The following is a 25,329-nucleotide window of genomic DNA, read 5'->3' on the forward strand; positions in this document are numbered from 1 at the left end:
TTTGTAATTTTCTTTTTCTTGCAAAAAAACACATTATAAAATAACAAGATACTTTTTATGATATTTTTCTCAAGTAAAATTTACTAAAAGGTGAACTAAAAATTAAGTAAATAATATTTAAAAATAAATGATTAAAACAAAAAAAATGAATTGAAACTAAGAAAGGTCAAAATTCACGTGTCTATACTACTTATTTCATAACCTCTTTGTTCAAGTCTACATAAAGATGGCTGAAGACTTTTATCGATGAGATCGGATTTTCAAGAAGGAGACGTTTTAGACATGCTAATATATCCAAGCACAGAAGAATTTATAAAAAGATGTTGTTAATAATGACCTAGACTTACGTACCCTTAGTGATGAGGGATATATTCTAGTAAAAATAATTAATTAATGCTTTAATGAACATGTCTCTATTATATACATGTATGAAGTATTTATAAATGGATGTCTAAGTGTGCTAGTCTATTCATGATAACAAGAAAAAGAATAAGACACTGTAGGTGTTAGATCATAAATTCTGAATACTTTTTTATTTTATTTAAAATTGGTTATCTTAAAATTGTAAATGAAAAATTGTATTTGCTTTTCTTTTTGCAAGAAAAAGTGAGAACATTCTATTTGAAGCTTATGACGATCGAGTTTGAAAACAAGTTTAGGCTACTTTTTCCAAATTTGAAATCCAACTCATGATTTACTTATGTACAACAAATCATGCTGTTGCAAATGTCACTTGATTTAGTAGGAATTACTGTCATACATATTAGTAATTTTATTCTTATAAAAAAATTTCTATACTTGTTAAACTAATTAGCATCTTAATGTTTAGTGTAGTTTGAGATTTAATTGGCATATTTACATGTGTGTAACTTATGAATTAGATCTTTAATATGCTTAAAAACAAATAGCAACACCTCTTTTCTAGTTTATGTGGTAAAATATGAATACCGACATACATGTATAGTTTCTTAAAAAAGTAAAGATCGATTCATTAATGAAATTTGTGATTATAAACGTATCATAAAATTTAGGCGGTCATATAAGTTTTCTAACTTATGATTTTAAATATTTCATATTATTTTTATGGTATTCATATCGTAATTAATAATTGTTATACTTATATCAAATTTGTTACAGTTCAAAAGGACGAAGAATCTGATATTCAAAGTGTATTTTCTAAACAATCTGATCAGCTAAAGTTAGAATATCGTACTCTTTTGGGGTGGACATGTTTTGAATTTTGGAACTCCAAATGCAAAAGTGTGAGCTGATATATAGAGGAAATTGATAAATATAATAATATGTATCGAATAATGAAAAGACAACTTTTCAATTTCTATAAAAGTTTTATAACTACGAGCTCAAGATAATATAAATTTATTAATTTAATAAATGACATAGATAAATAACATACATTTTATGTATGTGTAGTTAATGGGGTAGTGAAGACTCTTTCTGAAATTATTTTTATCTCTTTAAAGTATTTTTAAACATACAATATTAGTATTAAAGAAAATCATATAAAGTCGTAAGCTATTGCAAGTTTCTTTAGTAATTATTTTATTAAATATATATCTAGTAGTAAAATTATTCGCGCTTCGCTCGAGAATTTAATATTGTGAAATTTATAAAATAATACTTAAAATCTATCAGTCATTACAACTAAAACACTATATTATGTTACATACAAAATTATGCAGTAACAAACATTGATAATGTAAAGGAAAATGAAAATTATCACATTTATCATTTATTCTTAATAACCTGAGCATATGACCGTAAAAATATATAACAGGATTTGTAACATAAACTCATCACTGAGTCACTCAACATGAGCAAAGTACCTAAATATTTATTTGTGAAGAAGAAGAAATTTTGATGTTTTAAAGTCAGAGGGAATTCCTCTATTTACAGAAAACAAAGGATAGTGTGAACAAATGTTTATTGTATCATATAATAAACTAGGTAATTTGCCGCGCTTCACGCGGTCATAAATAATGATTGCAATGATTTTTACTAATATCCATACATTAAATAATGAAAAAATATGTTCTTAAAAACCTATTTACAATATTCCAACATTAATTTGATTATTTGTCATTATAACATAACTCAAGAACGTCTAATGAATGAATTATTCATGAAATAATGAATCATTGGTTTTTTAATCAATATTAAAAGGAAAATAAATAAGAATATATACAAATTTCGTAATAAAAATAAACATTTAAGTTGCAAGATTATAGAATTGTGATTATATGTATTAGGAGAAAATTCAAAAAATTGTTAACATATTGAAAAAAAATTAAGCTTGGACATGAAAGAAATTACAAATTTTGAACTTGCATAATGATTTTCTTCAATTAATAAGTGAGAAATTTCATATCTATGTAAATAGAGATAATATGTAAGCTTATATATAGTATTTTTAAGTTATATAATTTGATATAAATATCAAAACATGATTTCTTGGAACTGAGTACAATAATTATTTTTTGCACAACGAATATATGTACTATATGTGTATATTTTTAATATAACCGGAGACAATAACATTGCAGAAACATAAACAACAGAATTTAAAACATGTACTCAAAAACAACAATTAATATCATATGCACAAATTAATGAGAGTAAGAAAAATACACCAGGATATGTACAAATAGAATGAAATAGAAAGGAAAAAATCGAGTTCACTGAATGCACATTGACCCCTTAAAAAAAACTATTTCCCTTCAATGGCAGATGTTTAAAGAATAATTACATTAGCAAAGTACACAAATATTTAATTTTGCGGAAGTATAAGAAGAAGATCACAATTTTGGTTGTTTTAAAATGAGAGGAAATCCCTCTATTTATAGACAACAAAGGTAGTGTGAACAAATGTTTATTGTGCCTTATCAGAAAGGTTACAACTATTTTGAAAAAATTGCAACCCTTCGAAAAATTCACAACTTTTTTTATAAAAGTCACAACTTTTTATAAAAGTCACAACTCTTCATTGAAGTCGCAATTTTTCAGAAAAGTTACAACTTTGATAAAAGTCGCAGCTCTTCATTAAAGTCGCAACTTTTCATAAAAGTCACATCTTTTCATGAAAGAGAAGGGCTAGTTTTGGTACAACTTTTGATAAAAATCACAACTCTTCATAATGTCACAACTTTTCATAAAAGTCACAACATCTGATAAAAAGTTGCAACTCTTAATTAGAGTTGCAACTTTTCATAAAAGTCTTAATTCTTCATTAAAGTCACAACTTTTCATAAAAGTCACATCTTTTCATAAAGAGGAAGGCTAGTTTTGAAAATAAATAAATTTAAAAGGAAATTCTTGCTTGTGGTGGCACCACGTAGGCGGGCCTAGGATCTCCTTTATATAAATATATGATATATGATGTTACAACTATTTGAAAAAGTTGTTGCCCTTCGGAAAGGTTACTATCTTTCATCAAAGTTCTAACTTTACGTAAAAGTTGCAACACTTCATTAAAGGATTCGTATTTTTTATATATACTCTAAATTGTCAAGATTAGTTTATCTTAAGGCAAAGTATTCCTCCGAAATTTTGAAGTGCTGATTTTTTTTTTAATCTTCATTTTTGTTGTACAAAAAGTCTGAGTTGTAGAGAGAATTTAATTATAAGAAAGAAGTATAAGAAAGTCTCAGTTTGAAATAGTTGATCAAAAGTAATGAAATTTTCTAAACTTCAAGAAATTGTAAAGAACAACAAACGTTAAAGAAGAGACCAAAGAGTCTTGAACAACAACACTCTCAAGTATAGTGGAACATCAAGTCCATACAAGATTAACTAAATTCAAATGGAGGACCTTCGGCTCCTTTCTTATGAGAAAATGAAGAAAAAAACTTATGACTCTAAAATTGTTAGTATCATAAGTTTTTTTCTTCATTTTCTCATAACAGTCATTACTATTGTTTAGATTTCATATCACCGGGCCCAAATTATTTTGAAATGAACCATAGCTATTGTTCTAGTTATCCTATGCCGGTACAAAGAATTAATGCAATTATCAACCAAGAAGTAGGTGACAACTGAATGGAATTGTTCACAACCGAATATTCTAAGCCATAATTTTGACAAATAACATAGTAAATACAAAAGTCCACGCCATACACTCTGCTTATTCCCTAGAACTTCATGACATACGTGAATGTTTCCTAAAATCATCACTATTGGTTAATTTGAATTAGCCGGACACTAATTAATAGATGCAACAAAAAAATCAATAATAATCTTAATTGATAATTGTAGAGCACAATGTTCTTCAAGTAATCCACATTCTTCATATCGTCATTGAGATCTAAGCTTTGCCAAGAGATAGCCTAAGTAGTTTGATAATTTCTACAACATCAGTTTAAAAAGGCATAATTTCACAACTTATAGAGCCCCGAAAAAGTTGTTATTCATTTCCCAGCAAATTATAGAACACTTATAGACGTATAATGAGAATTTGAGCTAAATCTTTACTAGTTGTCTATCTCTTAATTTGAAATTTTTGATCTTTCAAATGTTGTGTGGTTGCGCTTGTGAGAAAAGCAAAGCTAGTATACAATTTGAAGTGCGATAAATGTTATCAATTAAAAATTTATTTGGCATGAAGCACAAATTTGACCTCGCAAAATATTCTACAGCCCAAGGAGGCATATAAAAGCTTGGAAAAAAAAACTAAGCATACCATGCCAAAATCAAGATTGAAACTGTGTTTTGGAAAAATGCTAAGCAGTTTATATCAGATTAGCTATCCCAAAAGGTTGTGAAGAGTGATAACACTATTTAAAGCATCTTAGATAATGTGGAATCAAGTGAAAGAGGAAAAAATTCAGAATTGAACGATAGACTTCTCAAAACAACGCAAAAGAAATGAAAATAAAACATAAAGCATGGATCAACATCATAAACTGACAAAAAATCCACTTGATCTTGGAGTGTCTTGTGTAAGTATAGTTGAAGAACATAAACTGAAAAAAAAAATGAAAACTCAATACAATAATGACTTCATATTGTGAATTTTTGATGATGAATAGAGACACAACACTTCAATTATAAAACGGTTATCAGTTTTATCTACTACAAACGTTTGAATTGCTCTATCATGCAACAACGTGGCTGGTGAAGAATTAGGTTAAAAAAAAATCTTCATGAAATAAAAAAATGTGTAGTACTTTGCTTATTGAAACACCATCAAGATCTGTCATAATCTCTATGTTGTATTCTGCACTTTTGTTGCCCAACTGATCTCTGGAGTTATTTTTTGTCTTTCCGTTTAAGTTTTGATGCATATTCCAAGTTCCATAAAAGAAATTCCATAGTCGGTCGATCTGAACCATATTCAGCCTTGCATTTCTGATCAGTCTCTACAAACTTCATCTACGTCTCTGGTGCAATCCTAGGATCTGTGATTGTTTCTGATTCTTTAATTTGGTCCCTAAAATTTCACCATACATTCAATCAAGTTGATCAATTCCTAGGGAAGAAAGGGATCGATAACAGGCCCTTTCCCAAAAGACTACAAATAATACAAAATTTATTTTTTGTTACACTATTTAGATGGAAATTTTTTAGGTAAGATTTTATCAACTTAACATTGAAAAACATCTTTAAGTGAGACAATTATTATGTATATTGTTAACATAATGTTATAAGTAATAAGTTAATAAATATTAAATAAAAATAAAAGTTCAAACTATAGTTTTTGACTCAAGAAGTTGATGACAGGGTATACCTCATTTTAATATGTGTATACTCTAGTAATGCTTGAAACTAAGATTTAAAAAGAAATAAAAAAAAGATTTTTTTACATTTTTTCCAATACTTTTCACTATTAAGTCTTATTTTTAACAAAATACAAAAGACGTTAAAGTGGATAAAATAATTTATTTTTAAAAAATTATACTTTCTATCATAAATAATCAATTTTTCTACAAAAATTTTATCACATAATTTAATCTTAACAAAAATTTAGGACAATACCTTAAATTCCAAAGCATAGAACCGCCCCCGATTAAATTACACAAAGAACTAAACAAACATGTACAAAATCAGAAAAATCCCTGAAAGGAAACCTGCATATGTCCAAAGTACAATTCTGGAATAGGAGAAAGAAAGAGGCAGTAGCATTTGAAAGGGAAATGATGTAACGCATAATATAGGAGACAAAACATAGCAAAGAGAAGCATTCGCTTTTATAGAAAAAATTGGCCTAATATATAAATAATGCCCTTTAACTTGACTTTGAATCAAATTTATATTTTTTAACTTTGGGTTTGCACAAGTAGACACTTAAACTTGTATAAAGTTAACAAATAGACACACATGTCCTACATGTCATATTTTGTCTAACGTGGTGTCCTACGTGTATTTTGCCATGTAGGACTCATGTGTTTATTTATTTAAAAGTTGGATATTTAAAGTGTTTGTTTGTGCATAATGAAAGTTTGAGATAAAGTTAAAATTTGAAGCCAAATTTAGAATTCAATATATGTATTATGCCAAAAAAATTGTGAAAAAGAAAAACGGTTTCTGATCGATAAGATGTGCCAATTGATTGTGGCGTTTTGGGAGGAGGGAGGGGTAGTTTTGGAAATATATTAAAATAAAAAAGAATTCTTATTTATGGAAGCGCTACGCTCTGGGTTGAAGATTCTCTTTTATATAAGATACAAGATAAGATTGTTTTTTAATTATTTATAATCATTGGGAAAATGTATAAACTAATTTTGGAAATCTTGTAAAATGAGAAGTTATAAATTCTTATCATTATTTCCACCTCACATATTCTAGTAAGTTCACCTTTATTTCCCATTTAGAAAAGCTACACTACTCCCCTTGGAAAATCAATAGGTGTTTGTTTGATTTGAAGTCCAAGGCAAAAAATTTGTTTGCCCATAATGCTCATCTCAAACCTAGTAAGGTCATATTTCCATATCACCTTTTTTATGTCCTTTCTTTTGATTACTAAATATATTAGCATTGAAAAAAATATTGGGAAAAAAATAATAATAAAAAAGGAAAAAATGAAAATAAAAATAAGCAACCAATAACTCCACACATAATTGTTATTATATATTGATACAAGAATTAAGGAATTAAGGAGATATATCATTTAAGTGAAGAATATAAAAAGATGGAGGTTTCATTAAACTCATGAGATCTAATTATATGTAAAAAAAACCATTTAATTGATTAATGAAAATAATGAAGTAATTTTTTTTTAAAAAAAGGATATAAAAGATAAATAATTTTTTAGACCATAGAGAAATGTTACATCACCTTTTTTATATATGGTTTTATTATGTCCGTAGATTCTTGTTATTTATTCCAAGGGTGAAGATAAAGATAAATATATATTCTATTATTAATATGTTGGATTTCTTTCTAATTAAACTTTTAACTCCTCATTTATACTAATAGAGTTTGTTGCCTATATCAAGTAAAATATTCTTAAAGACAATGTTAATCGTAATTTTCTCTAGGTATCATGATGAAGTATTTTCCGTAAGATTTCCACTAAGGAACAGTTCTATAGTTCTTGGAAAGCATCCTTAAATGAGTTCATTGAAGATCAGCGCACACTCATAATTCAAAGTAAACGTGTTCGAACATTCAAACCAACAGTCTATATAAATTCATAGATAGCACCATGAGAACTGCAAAGTATCATGCATAATATTCCCGTTTGGCTATAACATTTCAAAGTAGAAATTTGAAAATTTAAATTTATGAAGTTTTCTTATTTTGAAATTTGAATTTATGTTTAAACATACATTTTACTTGAAAATAAATTGTCATTGGATATAATCCTTAGGAGGAAATGACTTTAGTTGTAGTATAAATTTCTTTACCTAATCTATTTCCCAATTTGTTGTCAAAGAAGTTATTGATATCTATAGCATCGACAGTTGTGAAACTAATAGATACTGATAAAGCTACTCAAATCAAGTTCATATCTAGCACAACTAGGGTCAAGGTTATATTTGTTGTAATGGAAAATATTCTGAATCGTATAAGGTTCAGTTTGTGGACGGAAAATATGGTTAATTAATCGAGAATTTTAAGGAAATTGTATATGATAATCTGCATTTGTACTCCAATTATTGTAAGAACCAAGTTCATGATGAAGGTAGTTGTTGTTTGATATTGAAAAGAAATCAAAACAACAAACAAATTGATAATACCATTAAAGTTGCTTCGTAAGACACTAGCGACGATATTGGAAAATATCAAGGTGATGAAATTGAAATATTAAATGAAAAATAAGGGTTGTTGCGTATGATCAAAGAATAGTTACTACTTTAGATTGACAACTGATTATTGCCCCTTTAAGCATAACTAGACAGACAATGTTGATACAAGTAACATTGGTCATCAAATAACTACAAGAAACAACGACGTTTGCAATAACCAACATGCTTGATACTAATGAGGTGCAATCAAGAGAATTAGGGTTGAATTTGATGTCTAATGCAAGTAAAAAAGCAGGGTAACCCCAAGTGTTGGGGTTGATGCATCAGGAGTTGATTCAAGATAAAAACTAATTGATACGGTTGATGTTGAAGATGCTGAAAATTTTGGGCAGCATGTTTTTACTAGTTGAAAATGAAAATGCAACTAAAATTGAATTTTGGTTGCACACAAAATTCAACTAGTGGTCAGTCCCTTTCCTCAATTAGTCAAAATAATTCTCCAGGTAGTGAAAATGGTGTGACTCAAAATTTTCAGGACAGTGAAAAGAGGCAAGATATTAATAATGCATCAAGAGACCTGTTATATTTGAATTGAAAGTCAAGAGGGGGGGGGGGTGAATTAAAATATTAATTGTGAGATAGTCGACTAACCCTCCAAGTTAGTTCAACAAAATAGAATGAAGTAATGTACTGAAAGTAAATGAACACGGGAAAATTTATACTGGTTCGGATCACCAATATGATGCTTAGTCCAGTCCCCTTGGATTTCAAGGATTTCTTTATGAGCTCGTTCAAACTTGGTTGTACAGATGAGTAGTCTTCCAATCTTGTCTGAAGTGTAAATCAGATTGTCTACTTTCGACACTACCTCTACTTGCATAACCTACTCTCAGAATCTTTCCTTATCTTTTTCTTTTACAATTGTTCACTCACGTTTACAAAGCTTTATCAAAGATGAAAGAACATTACAAATAAGTTCAGGTAAAGTTGTATACTTCTCACTAATGGCAGAGGGGGTTTATATAGCGTATGCTTTTGAAAGAAAACCCAAGGTGCTTGAATCAAGGATCTTTGATCTTATCCTTGATTCGTTTGAGATTGACCTGCTAAGTCATGTCCATATCAGATATGTGCATGATAGATCACTTCTTTCCTTGCATGAAGATCTTGAATCAGTCTTGAGTCATGGCTTGATTTGATTCTTTCCGTAGGTTGACTTGTCTTGTGCTCTTTTACAGATGTTGTTTTGATAATGTTTCCTTAGTTAGTCCCTTGATTTATCCTTGATTGATTTGCTTGCTCTTCTTTGTAGATTTCACATGCCGTGAGATTTGATCTTGATTTGATCAAATATCTATTATCTATTTTCCATTTTCATCATTAGTGTGATCCCTGCAATCATCCAGATTTTCATCTAGATAGCATTTTACTTGAGTTGATTTTGTTCCTTTCCTGCAGCAAAAAACTGGTCAGTATTGTCATTATTAAAAACATTCAAATCTGAGGTTAACATGAATACCTTTGATGTTTTATTGAAGGTTGCTAGAAAAGATTGTAATATTATAACTCCATTATTATATATGTATATGCATGAAGTAGCTAAGATTATTCAAGAAGATTAGGATAAAATGCTACTCAAATACAATCCAACGATCAAGTCACTCATGGTCACATTGAACACCTCGTATCATAGGGTCCCTTTCGTTTGGTGAAGCTGGACAACTAGTAATGTTAATAGAGAATGACAATGGTTTGGTACCACATGCTTTGAATAGTTAAGCCAAGAATCTCCCTTCTTGTTGTCTAGAAGGGTGATTGCAAAGAATAATGAGTCTGGGGCCTTGTCAAGATTTAGCCCAACAAATGCTCATAAAATTGATTTGGGCGAGGATTCTTTTGAAAAAGATGGGGAAGACAATCTTCTAGACATATAGAGTTGGTAGGAAAAGAGATATATTACCTTGGCAACAAAGAAGTAGAAGAAACAAAAGCAAAAAGAAGACACATGGAAGGCAACATAATTGAGAGGATAAAGTAATTGGAAAGTTTGTTTCAAGACACCTATTGAAGTGACTCGTAAAGCGGAATCATATCGATGTATACCATATAGGATTAAAAAGTTCTAATAAATCTATGGAAAAAAAGTGATAAATTATTAAGTGGTGTTGAATAGTTTTGAAGAAAAAGACAAGAGGAAAATACTTCAAGCTACTTTTGATGGGCAATCAATCTTTTTTAATTAATGCATTTGTAAAAGAAAGTTTGAGGTTAATAACTCAACGTTCTTCTTGGTTGTCATATTTTTGCATTTTGTAAGCATCATTATTTGTAATATCATCATAGAGTGTACTACAAACTTTGTGGTGATCACATAAATACATATTTCTCTCTAACTATTATTTTCTTCATGCTTGTTAGTTAGTTGAAGGCTAGCCCTTTCTTGTACTTATTCCTTTTGATATCTTTTTATTTATAATAAAAGGACGTTGGACACTTTTTTTAGTGGTAAATTTGCTTGCAAAAAAAAAAACTTGGAAACAAATTAAATTTTTGTGAGTAAAAAGTAACATTACTCCCAAAAGTGATTGAACCAAATTTTGAAACTTTGAAATTTTTCAAAGATAAATTTTAAATATCTAATAAAAAATTTATGGTCAAATAGTAAATTTAATTTCTTTCATTGAATTTGTTAGGTCTACCAATTTTGTCTCATGAGTCAGGATTTCATATATTAGTTTATCCAATGCCTAAACATTGTGTGGCTGTATATTAATGTCTCGTAAGTACTCTAGTTCCATCTTGTTTGTTTAATTTTTCTTTTCAATCTTGGATTCACTGATGGATTCTCGACTTTATGTTAGTGCAACTCTACTTTTGTACTGACCCTTCAGGTAATTTTCTTTTTATTTCTTTTCATCATTAAAGCGTTCTTATAGCTATTCCAAATTCTTTATGATTTGATGAGTGACATAACAAAAAATTTAAAATTTAAAATTATTCGAATTGGCATCATCCCGCCATATCCCGAATTTCCAATATCGCATGTTGTTGTGGCAGCGGGTCAGACGGGACATAAACTCGAAAATACAGATTCTCTTAGATGGGAAAAACTGTCTAGAAAGAGTCGTCTCGAAAACACAGATTCTCATCATAGTATCAACATAAGAGTCAAATTATTTTTTGTTTTTTTTATTATTGATGAAGAAAGAAAAAAATAGTTGAATGGCAAATTAACTAATAAATAATCCATATACAAAGAAGTAGAGATTAGAGAAATTGGTTTTATTTTATACGACTATGATAGAAGGTACTATTGGGATCCCAACTATCCTTCATACTTCTATTCTATTATATGAATATAAATAAAAGTAAGTTATTTAATTATTTTTTCTATTTCTCACAAATATATAAATATTTTTCACGATTATATTATATATAATTATTGAAGTTAAACAATTGAATACACTCCTCTTAGTTACATAATTTAATCATCAAAATAGTAATATTAAAAAATTAGAAATGTATGTGTGCTTGAATTAAAACATGCTCTTAGTAAATTCTCTTTGATTACCTTACTTGTTATGATTAATTATTACATTAATTGCCTCTTTAGATTACAAATAAGTACATGTAAAATAAATTATCATAACATAAAATTGATTAGTTTTTATATTTGTTGCTACACTCATATTCAAGTAGACATCTTTAAAAAAAAAATCAAACCAATAAAAAGATTATCTAAGATCATATGAATTTCTATTATATAAAAAGGCCATGATGAAGATGATTAATGACAATTTTATAATTTTAAATATTATTATGGATAAAGTTCTGAATTTATAGTTATATAATTAAATGGTTAAAATAGTATCTAAAAGAATTCAATTTTTCTTTTCAAGAGTCACGCATAAGCTCTGTTTATTCATATATTTAAAATAGAAACTTGAAAATTTACATTTTTAAATTTTTTATTTTAAGAATTTAAAATTGTATTTTCAGATATGTATTTTAATATTTTGAAACATGAAAAAAATTAGAAGATATAATTTTTTTTCAAAATTTGATACAAAATATATAGGCATAATACATAAATATGTTTTGTTAACTTGATTTCAAGTTTTCAACTGACAACTATTTTCTTTGGTGTATGCAAAGAGAGACTCAAACTTGTATAAAATACGTCATATGTAGCATAATATATGTAGGTAATTGACACATACGACATAAAATTGAAATGAAACATCACTTAGGACGGATTGTTTATTGGTTCAATTTTATATAAGTTTAATTATTTACTTGTGCACATTCAAGTTGAAGGATTTGAAGCCAAAGTTAAAGCGAATATTTATGCATTATGTCAAACTGGGGAATTAGACACAAGTATCTTTTAGACTATGACCGAAATCTCAGATATATATTTTAATTAAACTAAGGTTTTATAACCTCCACCCCACCTAAACTCATTTTTTAAAAATAATTTTATATATGTTTTAGCTTGCATGGTACACACTGTGATTCCACTTAGTAGAGATGCACGGAGATGTTTGAAAGCTATGTAAACTAAAAATATATATAAAATCATTACAAAAATTAAATTTAAATTAATAGATCCTTAGTTTAGTTAAAGTGTGTCTCTGAATTTCAACCGTAGTCTAAGATTACCATTTCTTCATTCAATTATTTTCTTAGATTTACCTTTTTGCCTCGTAAGTCACGTGTCACATAACTAGTTTGCCCAATAAAAATTTTCCACGATTTGCACAAAATCTATTTATTTTGAGAAAAATGATAAATATATTTCAAATTCGTAATGTAATTAACATGTAAATACTTTTCGTTATATTTTTATGACATTGACGCCTTTGCCGTCCAAAAACTAGAGCATATACACCCTTTATACTAACGAACTTCACGTGTCATAATCTTATCTACTGAGTCAACATTTATTAAATATCGAATCGACGAATAAAATTGTCACGTATTCCAATTTAGTAACCTATTAAAGTGAAGGACATATATGATTTAGTTTGGACGACAAGAACGTCAATGTCCCAAAAATATAACGAAGGTTCTATGTACCATTTATGATAATTCAATATATATTTGTTCTCTTTTCCTGTGTTTTTTAATTAAAAAAATATGGAACAGTTGTATAAGATTTTTTTTTTTAAAATTCACTTTTTTGGTCTCACAATAGGTGGAAAAGTTCATAATATGGACCCTCACAGAAAAATTAGAAAAGCCCAAAGAGAGTGATAAAGCGTACTTATATGCTTTCTAAGCTACTGCTGCCCATCGGCAGTCATGGTAAACAAGTTCCGCAGGCAAATTGGTAAAGTCTCTTCCATTTCTTACACTTCTCAACCCAAATTCTGCAAGATCATTTTTAGCCCGCATGAATTATGCCGTCTCGTAAGTACTTTCTTCCCCATTTTCCTTCTTTAATTTCTCCTGGATTCCCAATTTTATCTTACTGTAAATCTACTTTCCCTCCTCGTTAATTGTGCATTTGAATCGAACGATTTGTAATCTAGTTCAATGAAAATTTCTCAATAAAATTCGCATAACACCCTTTACCTTGGTAATAAACTGACATTTTATGTCCTCCAACTTTGAATGTTCAAATACACTTAAACTTAAACTTGTATAAAGTCGAACAAGTGTTGTATAAAGTCGAACAAGTAATATAGGCTTCTTACGTGATATAATATACATAGGATGTTGTGTAGGATAGACATTGTCATGTAGGTCGAGTGTGTCTACTCGTGTACATTCAAAGTGTCCTAGGTAGGATAGACGTTGTCATGTAGATCGAGTGTGTCTGCTCGTGTACATTCAAAGTTGAATGATATAAATGTCAAATTAGGTCAAGTTGAAGGACATAGTGTATTATGCCAATAAAATTTGGATGCTCGGAAGTAAGAAATGAATCTTTGCCCTTATTCAATAGAAGAAGCTAGCTAATGAGCTAAGACCTATAGCTCATTGTCTCAATCAATGTAGGACAAGTTAACATAGGTCGAATAACAATGCTGTGAGTGAAGGTGTCTATTGCGAATTATGTGTGGAACTGAATTCATATTTTTTGAACACAGAGGATTCCAAAAGGATTTGCCAGCAGATATTGCAAGAACATATTAAACCCGGTGTATCTTGAGGTTCCCAATGGAGAAGTATGGGAGGTTGAACTGGAACATTCTGAAGGCCACATTTGGCTAGCTGAAGGCTGGAAGGATTTCAGCGACTATTACTCAATAAGACGCGGGAACTTTTTTATGTTCGGATACAATGCTCGTTCTCATTTTAATGTCACTATATTTGATTTTAGTGCAGCAGAAATTGAATATCCACCAGCAGAGATTGAGTCGGATGATTCTATAGATATATCGGATGTGGTTGAGTATTCTTCTGAATATCTGAGCCATGACCCCTTAGTGAAGGAGAGAAAAAGAATAAGACAAGAAGGGGAAGAAGAGAATGATATTCCAGTTGAACGTCAAACTATTGTAATTGATGAAGAAGAGTCTCAACTGAATGTAGTTTCACTAGGTAAGAAAACTTCTTATCTGGTTTATTAGCTATGAACAGAATGAAATCAGTCGTCTTACATTATAATTTAATAGTAATACATTGTTTTTGGATATCTATTTCAAGTAATAAGTGAAGATTGTGAGGAGCAACAATCCAACATTGTTACCAGTAAGAGAAAGGAAGAGAGGGATGAAGGGACAGCTGATAACTATCAAAGAGCAAAAGCTTTTAAATCTAAGAATCCATTCATTGTATCTTTTATGCATCCATCGTATGTCTCGAAACCACACGCTCTGGTAAGCTATGAAACTTTGTAGAATGCCTGATACCCGACCCCTTTTAATTCATATGCACATCCTTCAACTCAATTTATGATTTACCTCTTTTGGCAGTACATTCCGTTGAAATTTGCTAGGATGTATTTAATGCGGAACAGTGGCAATTTAGTGTTGCGTGTTCCAGGGAAAGGATCTTGGTCTGTCAAATGTGTTATGCTAAGGAAAGATGCTAAAGTTACTTGTGGTTGGAAGGCGTTCGTTCTGGACAATAAGTTAAAATATGGTGATGTTTGTGTCTTTGAAGTAATTAATGACACTAAGCTTTCCTTGATAGATGTCACCATATTTCCAGGAATTTCTGATGGTACAAACTGAGTCTATCAATGCTGAGGCTTCGGTTCTATGTTCTCAATATATAGATACATCCTATCAAAGAACAACAGCTTTTACGTCTGAAGAGCGGTTCTTTAACAGATAGATCCGTTCTATATGCCTTTGCAAAGGGAAGTCCTCCTCCCACTAAATTAGAGAAATTTCGCCAAAGTATGTAAAACCTTAGAATATTTTATTTTGTAATATTAGCTTCTTGTATGGAGGTTTTTTGTCATGAACTTCTTGTGTAGAGTCGAGTGTGTTCAACTGTGACATATGTACGAGGTGGTAAATCAATGTGTCTCCCTTACTTCATGTACTCTTGGGATATTAATGTTCGAAGTAAGGGTCAAATCCCAACCCCCGGCAGATGCCATTGGAAATAAAAGAACCTTTCTGATGGTTGACCTCAATGATTTTCAATATCTTGGATTATACATAAACATATGAATGGTCGATTTGATTCTGAATTGCATTAATGAAGACCAGAAAACACATTTTGGATATAACATGGAGATACCTAGTTGTGAGTTACTTGTTTGTGAAACATATTCACTCACGAGGAGAAAAAGGAGAGAAGTAGGAACATAAATTTATCGGAGTGCCAGTGATATTCCTCGACTGGTGCATGTGTAGCAGACATGACTTTTCGTCATCTGCAACAGGCTCAATAAGCTGAGATCTCATAGCCCAAAGATCAAACTTTTTGAAGCTAATGAAGAAAATAGCAACAGATGATGTCATGGCCAGCTTGCTCACACCCTGACTAACTCCACAGAGTATCTACTACCTTGCATCAACAGAAGTAGTATGAGGTAACTTTGTCCATTAATGCTTAGGCAGTTTCATACGCAGTAAATTTGTGTCCGTAGAAAGTGTCCTGATTTGAGATTTTGGACTACTTCCTTTGTAACCTGAGGTTTCTATAAATGGATGTTCTCATCCACAGCACAAGTGCACAACATGGAAACATCTAACCAACTGGTTCTTCATGCGAGGTGATACTCAAATGATTTGTCTTGATTTCTTTTGTTCATATACGTTTCTACCATTCTTTTGGAGAGCTTATGTATGCAGACATATCGAGCAGGTGCCCAAATTAGCTCAAAGTGGAACTTTGTAGTTTGATCATCTTGCATATAAGTGTACAAAACGGAGATATATATATTTGCATGTGTATATATAATTTTCTCTCACTTTATACAATTAGAAACACAATTTATACAATTTTATTGTACAAAGCGAGAAAGGCGAGCGACATGAAGCGAGCGAGAGAGAGAGGCGAGCAAAAGTACGAGGGAGAGAGACTAACAAACAGTTTGTTGTGGAACACAAATATCAATATCGACTATATTTATTTTATATTATTAATTTGTATTTTATAAAATTATCCTAATTCGAAAATATGTACGGGATGGCCGACCCGTATTTGATAACTTTAGCGGTATAATAAGGTCAAGCCGCAAGCACAATAATTTCCTACGCTATATAAATTGTTAAGATACTAAAGTATTTCTTTTTAATTTTGGTTCAATTGTTTCTCTTTTTTCATTTAAAGGTATGATATGTCTTTTAAATTGGTTGGATTACAATTTCTATCCTTAGAAATCAAAATTATATCCAACTGTATATAAATTATTTATGAGCATAAAATATAATTTGTGAGATATTGATAACATAAAAATATAAACTTAAGCTCATTAAAACGAATATTTGTCATGAGAATATTTTGAAAATTTTATCTTCAAAAGTCATAAACTTTTATCAAACGGTGAAGTTTAGGTTTTGGACACAAAAATATTTTCCCTCTAGTTTTAAGAAAGTCTCTTTTATCGGGAATAGAAATATCTACGTAGTAGTAGTGATTAGTGAACCCTGTTATTTCCCGGCGGAAAAGTAAATTGCCGCCGCCGCCGTTGCCGTTGCCGTTGCCGTATTCCGTCTTCAACTTTCTCTTCATCTTCCACAGAACAAGTCAAGAGAATCAGAAATCTCTAAAAGCAAAATTTCATGCAATCCAATTTGTACCCATCAACCCACACCCGTTGTTGTTTCTCATGGAACCCAGACAAACCCCAAATCCCCACACCCAAAATCCTCAAACACAAGCTCAAAACCTCTATTATTTCCCCAGGTGTATCTACTTCTCTGAAGACCTCATTAAATTTTGGGGAAGAAAAGTGTAACAAGCAACAAGAAGAAACTACTCTGCCTTTTTATCTTCCAGTTTCGGTTCGCAAATCAGATAGTCATTCTAGGTATATTTGGGATGGGAAAGACTTGAAGTTGGTATCTGTTGACGGGAATGCTTTTTCGATATCCGATTTCGACTCTAATTTTGAAGATACAGTTCATAAGTTGGTCAGAATTTGTGTTTCGGCAATAAGAAATTTCTTTCTTCCGAGGGAAGTTAGTCGTAATTACCTTGAATACGTGAAGTGGAAGTTTGTTCATCGTGTTTCCAGTTCTGCTCTCCAAGTTCTGGCGACCCAGGTACACTTATTTTTTTGGTGTTATACAACAAAGTTTAGATTTTGATGTTGAATTTTAATATCTCAGCTATTTAACTAGTTAATCTTTGGTATTCAATATTCATATTCTGGGTTTTGAACTTGTGAATTGTTGTATACGGTGAAAGTTCCATCTTTGTTTCAGCTACCAAACTTGTAAATTACTTGTATGCTAGGTATTAGAGTTGGCATTTTGATGTTGAATCTTCATATTCGATCTTCTAAAATTGTTGGTGAATGGTAGTAAATTAAGATTTTTATTTTGCATATTCATATCTCAACTATTGAACTTGTAAAACTTGTTAATTAATATATGGTGCACAGTTCAGATTTTAGACTTCATTGTTGAGTTTGGATTCTTCCGTCAGGGCTCATGATGTTTGTTTAGAGTCACTGGTGTAGTTAGTCATTATGATTTTTATATGGAGAATTAACCATTTTGTAGTTCACCTATGGAATTACTCATTATGATCTTTGTGAAGATATGAAGGTACCAGTAGTTTGCTTGATATTTGTGTGCCTGTACAATGTGAGTTAGCATCTAAGGTGCAGATCACTCAAATGCCTTCATTGACAATTTGGGCTTGCGTAATCGGTTGTGTTTTGTGAATGACGACACAGGCTATGTTGCGGGCAATTGGAATTGGGAACTCCCGTTCACTTCCATTGGCTGCTGCACTAAATTGGGTCCTGAAGGATGGTCTTGGACGGTTGTGCAGGTGCATCTACACTGCTAGCCTAGCATCTTCTTTTGATACCAATCTTAAGGTATACCTTTCTAACATAAAACAACAGGGGATAGTTTGTGCAACTCATCTTATAAAGCTTATTTTACTGATTTTTTATGATAAAAATTCAGTTTCATCTTTTGCAAAATGATGCTTATATATCTTCTATAAGAATGTTGACTTGTATGCCAGAAAGATTGCCATTTTTAAAGCAAGATTACCTCAAGAGACTATGTAAAAGTTTCATCTGTTTGTTTCTTACTTTGTTTTATGGGGTTGGCTGCAGAGAGTAAGGTTCTGTACATCAGTTCTCTTCAGTTTAAGCATTGGAGTTGAATTGTTGACTCCTGTATTCCCACAATACTTTTTGATGCTTGCATCAATTGCCAACATTGCCAAGCAAATAAGCCTTGCATGTTACCTAGCAACCAGTGTAAGTCTCAGCTACAAAACATATGATGTTATATTTATATGCATGTGTAACACTTTTGGGATCTGATCTCAAGTTCTCCAGCTTTAGCTCTTTGTTATGATACTTGTTAGATGTGAGCTACTTATTTTGGCTGCAAATGATACTTTTTCCCTTATCTTGCCATTTAGCTGTTTACCATTGTTTTATCTCCCTTTATAGTTTCTAAGAATTCCACTGCAATTTGGCATATAAATTGATTTCTTCACAATTTTGTTATGTAGAGAGGGCTGTTAAGATCTGAAGTGCCTTTGGCAAATTCAAAATAGTAGGCTAATAAATATATGCACTTATTAGGCTTTGAATTTCTACTATGAGGTCCCAGGTTAACGATGGCATAATAAGCTGACACACTTAATTTTGTCACTTGGTTGAATTGCCTTCTGAAAGTGAAATTAGTTGAAGTTGAGTACTCTAGCCTTCTAATTGCTTCCGCTAATGACCAATTCACTTTCACATGTCCTAGAGATCTGAGAGAAACAATGTCTTCAGGGTTTAAGTGTTTTTAGCATATCTGTAACAGCTGGAAGAGAATTGATGCAATTATACCTTGAATTTTTCCTCTAACATGCAAGTCAAATATGAAATCATCAGGGAGTAACTGCATGTTTTTGTCAGTTCATTTGGAAAATGGCTATTTTCAGTAATTGTAGTTCGTTTAAATAGCCAAACCGCATGTGAAATTTTTAGCTATATGAATAAGTACAGGTGTCTTCTGGATTTATCAGTCATTGATAAATTTGAGATAGAATTTCTGTTTGAGAATTTATTGTTGACATGTTCACAGACTGCTGTTCATAGAAGCTTTGCAATTGCTGATAACCTAGGCGAGGTTTCTGCAAAAGGACAGGTTCTCTACAATATTTCATCATGTCATGCTCGATTCTAATTAGTTTCACTCTTCCAATCTGACTGTTGGTTTGTGTTTTTAGATTCAAACAGTCTGCTTTGATAATCTTGGTCTTACACTTGCTGCAACCCTGAACATACTGTCTGCTAATAATCCAAGGTTTGTTTGTTTTCCAACTTGAATTTCTGAAGTATCACTGTCAGCTTTATTTATGTTTTGAAATTATATAGAGATTCTTTGCATTTGCCTCTCTGAACCTATCCATTTGGTCTATCTTTTTGTGCTTGAAGTGGAACAGTTTATATCTACACAACATGGGTCTTACTATTTCCTTTTCACACTGTAATATGAGAAGTGAAAATGTGATTTGTATCTTCCACCATTTCCTTATACAATAAGATGGAATAAGATCCTAAAAGCAAGAATTGGTTGACACATTTTTGTGCTGCTTCTGGTTATCCCTGTAATGTAGATTTCTGACTTCTGAATGATATAAAAGATTGCAGGCTGGTCTACCATTTGTGATGTACCCTGTCTTCTCTGTGCTTGACCTTTTTGGTATTTATCAAGGACTAAAGCATGTGCATCTGCAGACATTAACTAAGGTTGGCCCTCGTTCTCTGTGCTGAAAGCATTAGTGTTCAAGTTGAATTATACTTCCTTTTTTTGGCTACTAAACTTAGGTTATATTTTCTTCAAGGAGAAGAAATATGTGATATGAGTTATGACATGATCTATTTAACAGTCTTTATTGAGTGAACATTAATCATCTTTACGTGTTGATTCGGATATCACTCATTTTATATTAATTTCAGGATAGGCTTAACATCATTATAAGCACATGGATTCAACAAGGATTTGTCCCATCTCCTGAAGAGGTGAGTAAACAGGAGGGTATTGGCTTATCTTGGAGCAGAGGTAATTTTTAACTTAAATTTTGCCGTAACAAGGCCTTATTGCTTGGTTTATCGCTACATTTTTAGTAAAGGAACATTCTTAATCAGCTTTAATCAGGCAGAGAGCCATGGTCAATCAGAATTGGTTGCTTAAATCCTAGACGTTGCACAGCAAAGCTATCTGTGATGACGATGCAATCTTTGAATAGTGAAGACTTATATTTCTTGAGCCCAGAGAGTTTGACTAGTGAACTGAAAAGGAACCAGGAGGTATGTATAGCCAAAAAGTAAAAGAGAGTTTTAATCAGGGACAGGCAAGCTGTTACTCTTCTAAATGTATTTCTTAAGTAGTTCTCTTGTTTTGCTATTACAGTATGGTGTCCTACTTTCTCTGCGGGAAGGGGCAGAAACTACAGATGTGATCAGGGGCATATTGCATGTAAGATGTTGTATCCATCCCTTCTCATAGTAATGGCTTTATCAAGTAGTAATTTGGAACTAATGATTTTCCTTTGCAAATGAACTAAGGGATACGGGTAAACCAATAGTTTTACTTCAAATAACTTATCTAGTAATGCTTGTTTCTTGCTGAGCTCTTTATAATGGTTAGTATTCTTTATAATAAGCTATTCTGGTGGTTGACAGGCAAGTTATGTCCGCAAGGGTATAGAAGCTTGTGGTAGTTCTAGTGCAGTTCTCAAGCAATGGTTTAACCTGGTTGAAGATGGCAAGAGGTTAACAGAACAAAACTTGAGTTTCTTGTATGAGCAAATGTTGTCTTTAGGGTGGGCATGTAAGAATATTCTGTTGAGCACGCAGGAGCAAGCCCGCTATAGTTTCATAGCTGACTGAGCATATATCTACTTTCTTCCAGTTATGGTTGATTCGCAAAGATGAAAGTGAATAAAGGGTCAAAGAAAACCAAGACTAGGAGATTTTGTCTTTATATCCTTGTATTTGTATATAATCAAAATTTTGGGTATCAAAAAGAGATGCCTTATACATATCCGTGAGTACTGGCTCCACAAAGAGAGCAGCAAGTGTTGTACAAATTTTGAGTAGCTTTATCTGTCTTGTAGATTAACCGATTGAGGTTAAAACTGTTATCCAACTGACTATTGTTTCCTCATTCATCCATTTTGTCCGAAAGATTTTGTAATCATCTCATCTAAAAGCTTGATAAACATTTTATTTATGAATATGCTCCATATGAGCTAGTCAGATTCTTTTTTCATGGCAAGCTGGTGGAGAACTTTACATTGTCTAGCATAAGATTGGAATTCAACACCTCTATTCAACTTTAATATTACATTGAATTAGCAGTGATCAAAATTTAGTAGAAATATAACTTGGAACTCTTTTCTCAGCTCTCTGGATACTCCAATGTATGGGAATTGGAACTTGGATCAAATATTAAAGAGGGGAAGAGGAAATGAGGAATGAGATTACAAGGTGAAAAATTGAACCCTCACTAACAAAATGGTAGTTCAAATCCGTAGAGGCAACCAACTTAGCTTCTTACTAACAAAATGGTACTTCAAATCCATAGAGGCAACCAACTTAGCTACTTAGATTTTGGAAGTCATTTTTACCTAGCACCACGCTACAACCGAGAATATCGCAAGTTTAAAAAACTGGGTTGTCATTTCTCAAACCTCAATAAATTTGTATAACAGATTTAGAAGCAATTCATAATCTTGTGCAGCCACTTAATGATTCAACACTTGACTGAGATGAGACTGTTGCAGTGTAAACAGTTCAGCAGTTCCTACCCACAAGTATCAATAAAATTGCAATATACCATCAAAAAGTTGTTACAATGTTTTGTTTTGTTTTTTTGGTTTACCCATCAGTGTCCAAAACCAGCTCGCCATTTAACACCTCTACCAGCATATTCTCATTACAGCAAGCAATACAGCATTGACATCACTCGGGCTAAAATCTTCAAAATCATCACCTATCATTTCGTACGTAGCAAGCCAGATGTAGATAGAAGGCGTAATGCTTGACTGGAATTGTTCAGAACAGCTGATGATCTTGACACCTGCATCTTACGTTTCTTCAAGAATGCCAGTGAGCTCTCTAAGCACGGAGGAGGTGGTAGATCCTTCAAAATAACTGGTCCAGACCTGTGGCAAACATACAGTGAGTAAATACAAGCGAGTTATCAATATTATATTAATTAAACAAGAACAGAGCACGATGCTCACCCAGAGCTCTTGGATCTTTTGTTTTTAGATGTAGGCTGCTTCTCATGTTCTTCTTCCGAGTCTGACGAGAAAACTTTCCTGCATACAATTGAGTACCGTTTTTCAAGAACTGGGAAGAGTATGAGAAGACCGGAACTACCAATAAACCAAGAAATGCAACAAATAACTTACTTTTCACGAGCTGCAAGAATTTTTACAATCTCATCAGGCAGCATCCCTCTATTGTCCTTTGACTCTTGGGCATCTTCAGGTTCTTTTGTGTCTTCAATGCTTTCATCATTTTGTTTAGGTCGTGGAGTTAACTTTTGAGCCCATTGTCTACGACGTTCCTTCCTTTCCCGAACAACTCTACAACAGAGCAGTCATTTCATGACTTATAATGGAACGACCATAAGTTGCTCATGTTTTGCAATTAAAGGTTATAATCCCCGCGCAAAAACCACCAAATCAAACATGACGAATTTTCCACGAATATCCCAAATGAATAAAAGTTTACAGGTAGCTTACATTAGTGTTTGGGACTTCAATAATGGATCATCTTTAATGTTATAAATAACAGGATCAAAGGACCATGAACAAATCAAAGTTACCATCGAGATTAGGCTCTGAGAAAAACTAAAGAGGATCTGCATGGAAAATAGGACTTTCATATTTCCTTGAACCTAATACTGATTAGGCTCTAACATGTATCCTTAATCCTCCAAACCAACTGCGCAAACCAGTTTGTAAGGACAATATATTTCTAGACTAAAACACATGTACCTGAATACCAAGCCTAAGACAACACAGTGATATAATACTTGTCTACTTCTCAATTTACGAAAAACTCTTAACTTTCTCCTTTATCTCCCGTCACGATGCTTTTGAACAGGAGTTCAAATCTCGGTGGAGCTTTACTTTAAAATAAAAAAGATTTTGTACAGAAATGTAACTTTCTACAATTCAAACCTTAAGAGCTATAAAGTAAATAGCTTACTTAACAATCAAACTAATTCAATTCTGATCACCAGATAAATTAAGCAATTATGCCAGAATCCAACGAACACATTAACCTTGGTATGAAAAAATGAAATGTCATGTTGAATTTCAAAATTGGCAGAAAAAAGTGAACTCCCAGAAGCCCTTGGGTGTGGTCTAGTGGTCAATGAAGTGGTTGAGAATCATGAGTCCTCAGGTTCAATTCTCAGCGGAGACAAAATACACTAGTGATTCTTCCTATCTATCCTAGCCCTGGTGGACAAAGTGATCCAGTACATGCTGCTTGCTGGTGGGAGGTGACAGGTATTCTTAGAATAAGCGGAGGTGTGCAAAAAGATGGCCCATGGTTATAAAAAAAAGGCATTCTCGTAGCAAAAAAGCAGTACTAATCTCTCTCAAAGATACAAGATTTTAAGTCAGAGGGTCGACAGCTCAGTTGCACCCTCTACAAAGAAGGATACTAAACAAAGTTCAAGTATTAATGACTAATAAATAACATAGTGCTAAACTAACATTACAGAAACCTTAAAAGAGCTGAATTTTTAACTTCCAATTACTTCTCTCAAAACAAAACAATAAAAACAAAATTGTATGCAAAAATCAAATCAAATTATGAAGAGAGCATACCTAGCCTTGTGTTCTTTTTCAACTTTTCTAATCTCCTCATTGTTTTGAATTCCCTGCAACGAAGACCAATTAGCTCAACTTCTTCGACTACATCTGCTATCGCAAAAGACAGTAATTTTGATAAGAGATTTCAGAGTTAAACAAACCTGTACGGAAGTTAGTTCTTCCGGCGCATCGGAATCACTATCTTCTCCTCTTCCCGACATATCGCTCGAGCAAAGTGTCTCACTTTGGCAGAGGGTTTTAGGGCTAGGGTTTTGGAGCACAAGTAAAGGATAGTGTACTTGTGAAATAATTTTTGGCTTACCCCAATTTTAGCCCAAATGTGATTTAGTATACACTAGGGCTGATTTAGTTTGGTTCGAAAACAAGTAATAATGTGATTAATTATGTTAAAATTTTGGAATTAATTAATTAATTTGGTTTGAAAACAAATAACGATGTGATTAATTATATTGAAATTAATTAATTTTTTAATGAATATTTGATTTGCTACATTAAAAATAATGTGTTGTCTAATTTTTAAGAACTAGTTATTTATATATAAAAAATACTCTCTAAGTGTTCATGTGAAAACTAAAAAGTGAGGTATACCAAGATTTTGATAGGTAATTTTGTCATTATAACTATTGGGAAAAATTATCCCAAAATAATTATTTCACTTGGATGCAGTGTTAAC

At 31.8% G+C, this 25,329-nt stretch overlaps 3 protein-coding genes across 3 annotated transcripts; 2 read left to right on the forward strand and 1 right to left on the reverse strand.

The window, feature by feature from the left end:
- Positions 1–10,974: 10,974 nt before the first annotated feature.
- On the forward strand, positions 10,975–15,795 carry LOC101260398 (B3 domain-containing transcription factor VRN1). Its single transcript, XM_026029258.2, has 5 exons — positions 10,975–11,092; positions 13,399–13,613; positions 14,297–14,750; positions 14,856–15,028; positions 15,125–15,795. The coding sequence occupies exons 2-5, from the start codon at positions 13,506–13,508 to the stop codon at positions 15,383–15,385; spliced, it is 996 nt and encodes a 331-aa protein (XP_025885043.1). The 5' UTR covers positions 10,975–11,092; positions 13,399–13,505; the 3' UTR covers positions 15,386–15,795.
- A 1,170-nt stretch (positions 15,796–16,965) lies between these two features.
- LOC101260105 (protein root UVB sensitive 4-like) lies at positions 16,966–22,034 on the forward strand. Its single transcript, XM_004233370.5, has 10 exons — positions 16,966–17,875; positions 18,514–18,660; positions 18,907–19,053; positions 19,877–19,939; positions 20,022–20,098; positions 20,439–20,544; positions 20,755–20,857; positions 20,954–21,105; positions 21,209–21,274; positions 21,481–22,034. Exons 1-10 carry the CDS (start codon positions 17,393–17,395, stop codon positions 21,685–21,687), a joined length of 1,551 nt encoding a protein of 516 aa, XP_004233418.1. The 5' UTR covers positions 16,966–17,392; the 3' UTR covers positions 21,688–22,034.
- Positions 22,000–24,945, reverse strand: LOC101259806 (uncharacterized). The gene is made up of 5 exons (NM_001321880.1): positions 24,797–24,945; positions 24,651–24,703; positions 23,217–23,393; positions 23,046–23,123; positions 22,000–22,964 (listed from the first exon to the last, which is right to left on the reverse strand). The coding sequence occupies exons 1-5, from the start codon at positions 24,854–24,856 to the stop codon at positions 22,796–22,798; spliced, it is 537 nt and encodes a 178-aa protein (NP_001308809.1). The 5' UTR covers positions 24,857–24,945; the 3' UTR covers positions 22,000–22,795.
- Between the last annotated feature and the right edge of the window lie 384 nt (positions 24,946–25,329).

This window comes from Solanum lycopersicum, chromosome 2 (genome assembly GCF_036512215.1).
Source record: "Solanum lycopersicum chromosome 2, SLM_r2.1".
Taxonomy (NCBI): domain Eukaryota; kingdom Viridiplantae; phylum Streptophyta; class Magnoliopsida; order Solanales; family Solanaceae; genus Solanum; species Solanum lycopersicum.

Bases quoted from the DNA above. Each gene is read 5' to 3' on its own strand.
- LOC101260398 (XM_026029258.2), top strand. From the start codon at position 13,506: ATGGTAAACAAGTTCCGCAGGCAAATTGGTAAAGTCTCTTCCATTTCT. The intron at 14,751-14,855 runs GTAAGAAAACTT...ATCTATTTCAAG, and splicing joins ACTGAATGTAGTTTCACTAG to TAATAAGTGAAGATTGTGAG. The intron at 15,029-15,124 runs GTAAGCTATGAA...CTCTTTTGGCAG, and splicing joins TCTCGAAACCACACGCTCTG to TACATTCCGTTGAAATTTGC.
- LOC101260105 (XM_004233370.5), top strand. From the start codon at position 17,393: ATGCAATCCAATTTGTACCCATCAACCCACACCCGTTGTTGTTTCTCA. The intron at 19,940-20,021 runs GTTCTCTACAAT...TTGTGTTTTTAG, and splicing joins AGGTTTCTGCAAAAGGACAG to ATTCAAACAGTCTGCTTTGA. The intron at 20,858-20,953 runs GTAATTTTTAAC...AGCTTTAATCAG, and splicing joins TGGCTTATCTTGGAGCAGAG to GCAGAGAGCCATGGTCAATC.
- LOC101259806 (NM_001321880.1), bottom strand. From the start codon at position 24,856: ATGTCGGGAAGAGGAGAAGATAGTGATTCCGATGCGCCGGAAGAACTA. The intron at 24,704-24,796 runs GTTTGTTTAACT...TCTTCGTTGCAG, and splicing joins AAGAACTAACTTCCGTACAG to GGAATTCAAAACAATGAGGA. The intron at 23,124-23,216 runs GTAAGTTATTTG...AATTGTATGCAG, and splicing joins ATTCTTGCAGCTCGTGAAAA to GAAAGTTTTCTCGTCAGACT.